This window comes from Populus euphratica, unplaced genomic scaffold (assembly GCF_000495115.2).
Source record: "Populus euphratica unplaced genomic scaffold, PopEup_1.0 scaffold2881.1, whole genome shotgun sequence".
Lineage (NCBI taxonomy): Eukaryota > Viridiplantae > Streptophyta > Magnoliopsida > Malpighiales > Salicaceae > Populus > Populus euphratica.
In genome coordinates this window covers 10,930-17,221 of record NW_011502701.1, presented here as the reverse complement: position 1 = coordinate 17,221, position 6,292 = coordinate 10,930, and the positions used below count along the sequence as shown (strand labels likewise).

Here is a 6,292-nt window from a genome sequence, read left to right as displayed (position 1 = left end):
AATCACTGACTAATTTTTGATACAAATATTGCTCTAATCTCATGATTCTTGATGAGGATAGATTGTCACTCGTAAACAAAACCACATTCATAAAGCTAAGGAAAGAGGACAGGCCTCGACCGTCGTTCCTGTCCTAACTAACTTAAGAAACCATGCGTAAAAAAAAAAAAACAAAGCAAGTAAAGGAGAGAAAAACACAGTACCACCGCCTGGCATAGAGGAGGATGGTTTGTATTGAGAGTGGATACTTAGAAGTAGAACTTAAGAAGAACAAATGTTTAGACCGGGTTTTAAGCAGAAAATAGGTTACGGTGGAGAGCGGGAATGGCCATGAATGGTTTAGCCATGGTCTTTACCACGCCTGATTTAGAGTCCATGTTAACCTTCGATCCATCTGGTCCATCTCCACCGAGAACATTCCAATCAAAACACTGAACCATAGCTGTAACACTACAATTAATCAAACTTGAGGTCATGTTGGTCCCTGGACACATTCTCCTTCCTCCACCAAAAGGGACGTAAACCTGTAAGTTTTGCCCCTTGGCGTTGTCCTGTTCAGTCAAGAACCTCTCTGGTATAAAATCGTTGGGGTTTTCCCATATATTTGGATCCCTCATAATAGAGTATGCGTTCATTATCATTGTGATTCCTTTGGGTATATCATATCCTCCAAGTTTGCAATTTTCACCGCATATTCTATCAAATAAAGGCACTGGTGGATTTAGCCTCATTGCTTCCTTGACACATGCTTGAAAGTAAGGCAGGTTTGGGATATCTTCTTCATCCACAAGTCTCTCTGTCCCGACAGCTGAATCTATCTCCTCTCTCAGCTTCTTGAACGCGGCAGGATGGTTGACAAGCTCTGCTAAGATCCACAGTATGGCATCTGATGTAGTATTGGTACCTCCTGTGAAAAGATCCTGGGGGAGAGAGAGAGAGAGAGAGAGACAAAAAAGCGGAAATTAAAAGGGATGTTTAATAAATAAGATTAATTAAATTTTGACAATTCATTCTAGTTACAATTAAAAGAAAGATAGTATGGATCATCTTGAAAGAGAGATTAACTAATGAAGGAGGGAACGGGATGGCAAATAATTACCAGAAAGAAAGTCTTCATTTGCTTCCTGGTTATCCTTATTTCAGCATTTTTGTCATGATACACTTCCAGAAGAATATCCATCAAGTCTTTATTCTCCATGTGAGGACCTTCTCTCTTTGCTTTCTCCTCATGCTCTACCAAGACGTTTTCAAACAATTCATCATACCTTTTGGGCACGTCGGCAATTTTCTTTCTTAAGTACCAAGTACCTATCCTTTTCAAGGGACCAAACACGTTAAATAAAGCAAGATTTGCAGCCAGATCAAAGGATTCACTCACCAGCCCTCTACACTTCTCAGCCTGATTATCTTCCCCTGAACACCTAGCACTCATAATCATCCTGCAAGTACTATTGTTTGCTAGTGTTAATACCTCAGCACTCACATTTGCAGCCTCATTTTTCTGACCTATCTCCAACATTTTACTCAAAAACCTCACAACTTCTTCGCGTCTTACATTCTTTAACTTCTTCATCTGACTGGTCCCCAACAACTCTTTCGTACAAATTTTCTTCATGAATTTCCAGTAATCCCCATACGGGGCATTGAAAAAGCTTGTTGAGCTTCCAAATAGTAAACTATCTTCAAAAGGGGATTTTATTCTAGAGGTAAAATTTACATCTAGTGCTTTGAAGATTTCAGTGGCTAGTGGAGCGGATGAGACAAGAACAGCAGGATATGTGGCCAAACGGAGATAGAGGAGAGGGCCATATTTATTGTTGAGAGCATGGAATCCTTTGTATGCTACTGGGGTTAATAAATGGAGGTGGCCGATCAAAGGAAGTGTGGGTGGGGTTGGAGGGGGGTAATAACCGGCATGTTTCTTGCCGGGCCTCTTGAAGATGAATTGAAGAAAGACTGTGATAACCCATAGTACAAAGATGGCTAGGACATATTGGATGGTGATCATGGTGGCCGCTTAGAGAAATCGAGCTGACATGCAATTGGTGAGTATGTGTTTTGAACTATGTTCTTATGTATTTATAGCCAACTCTGCCCTTTACCCAAGCGTTGCATGGGTGGGCAAGTAAGGATGAATAGCGATTTCTTAGGAAAATAAAAAAGATGAATTAGCTTAATTTGTTTTTAAATATTACATATTAAGATTTGATCTAGAATTGAATGGTGAATGCATACGATGTTAAACTATTGATTTGACTATATATTTTGTGATAAATTAAGTTCTTCGAAAGAACCGAAGATAGTGAAGCCTGTACCGTGATAAAAAAATGTAAGTAAAGTACGCAACACTTCTAAACTCGAAGAAGACAGCAGATGATCACAATTTTTTTTTTCTTCTTCTTCTTCTTCTCCTTATTTTTTTTTCAAGATTAACATTTTAAAAAAAATATTTTTTAATTAAAAAAGAATGCATCAAATCGATGCATAGTTTAGAAAAAAAAACTAATCAACCCTTATACCAATAAAAAAAAACACATCTATTGAAATTTTAAGTGATGATTTTGGAGAAGATTATTTAATTATGATTATTTTCTTAAGTTAACCAGGAAAGTTCCTATTCAAACAAATAGGATGATTTGCACCTGGGCTAGTCAATACAGTACTTCAAACAAAGCAATCTTTGAATAATAAATGATGTGATTGCCTGAAATATATGTTATATTAAAATAATATATTTTTTAATTTTTTTAAATTATTTTTAATATCAATTTATCAAAATTATTTAAACATAAAAAAATTAACAAAAAAATTTCAAACTTCAAAAAAAATATAATTTTAATTACATTTTTAAATAAAAAAAGTCATATTTCTTAACACTCCTACTGATATATAATTTTAATTGAAGAGATTAGTCTAAAATGTCATGTCTTTGCAGTAACATGACTCTCCACTTGTATTTCTTAATTTTCCATATATAAAACATATTTGAATTTTTGAAATTCATGCCATCATTGTTGACAATAATATTTAACAAAGATAATTTTAAGAGTTGTAATTGATTAAGTTTTGAATTTATTTTTTAGAAATTATTAATTCAAGTTTCATAAATTTTAGAGTTACTAAAAATTTATATTGTCATTAATTTCAAGACTCGTAGGATTAGCCGAGATGCGTGCAAGTTAACTCGAATACCTACATTAATAAAAATAAATAAAAAATAATTAACAAAAGTTAAAATTTAAACTTTTGTTTTTAAATAAAATAAACAACAAAGAATGAAAAATGACTATTTTTTTAACATAAGGAGGGCTAGGATCGAATAAATGATAATAAGACGGGGTTAAACAATGGTTTTTACCTAAATTTAATTTTTAATTTTTCAAGAACAAGATTTTATTTATTTTACCTTAAATAGCTATCAATTAACAGCTTTTTACAGGATTTTTTTTTTTATTTGTTGGGATCGTTAGCATGTTTTATATTTTTATTTGAAATCAAATTTAACTACTAATCTTTCTAATTAGTTCATTTTTTTTCATATTTGCATCAATTATATTATTATTATTATTATTATTATTATTATTATTATTATTATTATTATTATAGTTCATTTTTTTTCATATTTGCATCAATTATATTATTATTATTATTATTATTATTATTATTATTATTATTATTATTATTATTATTATTATATTCTCCATAACATGATACAACGCGAGTAGAATATCCACATATAAATTATCTTAGCTTCCTGTTATACATTAAAATTGACCAAAAAAACATGCAAAACTTGATTGCAAACTAGATTTTTGTATTTGAATGTTAATGATGAATGAAAGATATAAAAAATCGACATGGTATGAAAGTCTTAAAATAAAAAATGAATAGGTACTTACGAGAATTTATATATATTAAATAAGGTAAGAGAATAGTTAATGAAAATTATCTTAAATTTTTTTATATAAAGAAGAAAGCAAGACAACCGAGAACAAATTGAACAACTCAACAAAACAACAACAATTAGTTAATTTCTTTGTAGAAAAAATAGTTGTACGAGAGATTAAAATAGTTTAATTTGTTTTTTTTTCTCTTTTTTTTTCCGGGAGGGATCGTCCAAGTGGTTAACAACTTTAATGGATTGACTTATTCCTTAGGATTGTCTTATTCCTTAAGTTTTTAGGTTTAGATATATTGGTGAAGAATTTATTTAATTTTTCATTGTTAAAAGAAACCAGCGCTGCACCACCTTTAGTGTCTACATTCTTCGCGCTCACAGAAAAGGCCACCAGCCCTATCCAGCAACACTGAATCGTGATGGATCTTTGACTAGATGATGTTAATTTGGGGATCTTGAAGGTGGATATTAAGGAATTATAAAATGCTAATTAATAAGAATAATGGCAACAGGTTTACTTGGAGATGGTGCTTGCTTTGAATGGTTTTCTAAATCCAAAAAATCCTGAACTCTTTTGTTAATTTCGTCAAGATGCATAGAAGTTTTAGAGATTGGATTTTTTACTATTTGTTTTGTTGTGTTTGATCTGTAGAAAACTATGGGTGGGGATTATATTCTACTTGAGAGAAGATGGAAGTCAGAGTAGAAAAGAATTACAATAATAGGAGTACGTACTATCACGGTTCTTGCCCTTGTTCAGGCACACATTCTAGGTTAGGGTAACCTTTCCATTACTGAAAGTTGAAAGTTAAGTAATGTACGTCACCAGATCGCTACCATGATGACTTCAAATCTTTGACTCCCTTTGTTTATTTATTTTTTTTATTTTTTACTGAAAGTTAGTTAATTATTGGGTTATGATTAATATTGGATCTCCTCCAGTGGATTTTGACAGTTGAAAAATGCACCCAATATCGAACCAGGCCACGTGATGCATCCTCTGTTTTAAAAACAAACACGTGAGGCATAGTGATAGCCAGGAAATCCGGTCCTGAGATAATTAAGGAGAGAAAGCGGTGTGAATTATGATTTTTTAAATTTAGTTTTTTATTTTTTAAAATTTTTTAATATATTAATGTGAAAAATAATTTTTAAATGAAAAACATTTTAAATTACTATAATAATAATAATAATAATAATAATAATAATAATAATAATACGAGGTTTAATTGCCACACTGTTTAGTACAAGATGATCATGACTGCCGCAAAGCCAGCGATTTGGCTTTTATTGATTCACTGGTAAGCACATTTGTCTTGTCTGTTTTTTCAAGGTTGATATTTTTTAGGTCCTATCTGCTTGAACGGGCTCGTCATATTATATCCTACCTGCTTGCATTATAAGAAATGACGATGGAATAAATTCATTGACTATTATATATTAAATAAATGAGAAATTCGCTCCTTCTTTTTTAGCAATCTTGTGATACTTATCTTGTACAGTTTATTGAATTATCACGAAAATAATTTTCAAAATAATTATTTATTTATTTATATATAAATAAAAATAGACTTTCATAAGAAAAATAATAAATAAAATCATGGAGAAAATATTTTTAAAAAAAACTATTTTATTCTAGTTCATGTAATTTTGTTAAAGAGCAACAATAATAATAAAAATCATAAAAACTATAGTGATTTTAACTTACACAAAAGAAAATATATATGTTTAATCAAAAACCTGATTTTCTATTTCATAAACTTCATTTTTATTTTGACAAAAAACATTGTTTTTTAAATAAAAACTTATTATAATCTACAATATATATGAGTGTGGCACGTAAGCAAAATGAATAGTAATTCACCCTCTCATTTATTTTTTTAGTATAATTTTAGTTTGGAATTTCAATACTAAAATTATCGTGTTTTATATGTTGAACTAAATTTTTTTAATATAAAAAAGTAAAATATGCAGGTGTTATTGATATATATTTTATTTACATGTAACATTTTGAACATAAATTTAAAATTTACTTTATATATTAAATAAAAAATAAATTAACAATTATGCGTAAAAAATATTAAAAAAATTTGAATTCTAATCAAATACTAAGTTGTTAAATAATAAAAAAATAACAAAAAACTTTATAAAAAGAATGCTTTCTAAAAATATTATAATTTTATTTAAAATAATCCTAAAGTTAAATGGTATTAATGGAATGATATAATAAAAATAATTGTATTTATTTTATTCTATTAATGTTTTTTAAAATACTAATAAAAACACCCACCAAACTTGGCCTTAGAGGCCAGCTGTTTTGCCTTGACTACGCGTTGCCCACTAATTCACTGTTTGAACGCCTTAAGAGGTGGCGACAAAGTCAATCAAGACCTC

General features: G+C 30.0%; 1 protein-coding gene across 1 annotated transcript; it reads right to left on the bottom strand.

Moving 5' to 3' along the window:
* Nucleotides 1-208: 208 nt before the first annotated feature.
* Nucleotides 209-2,028, bottom strand: LOC105119399 (cytochrome P450 705A5-like). Its single transcript, XM_011017537.1, has 2 exons — nucleotides 1,100-2,028; nucleotides 209-920 (listed from the first exon to the last, which is right to left on the bottom strand). The coding sequence occupies exons 1-2, from the start codon at nucleotides 2,006-2,008 to the stop codon at nucleotides 291-293; spliced, it is 1,539 nt and encodes a 512-aa protein (XP_011015839.1). The 5' UTR covers nucleotides 2,009-2,028; the 3' UTR covers nucleotides 209-290.
* Between the last annotated feature and the right edge of the window lie 4,264 nt (nucleotides 2,029-6,292).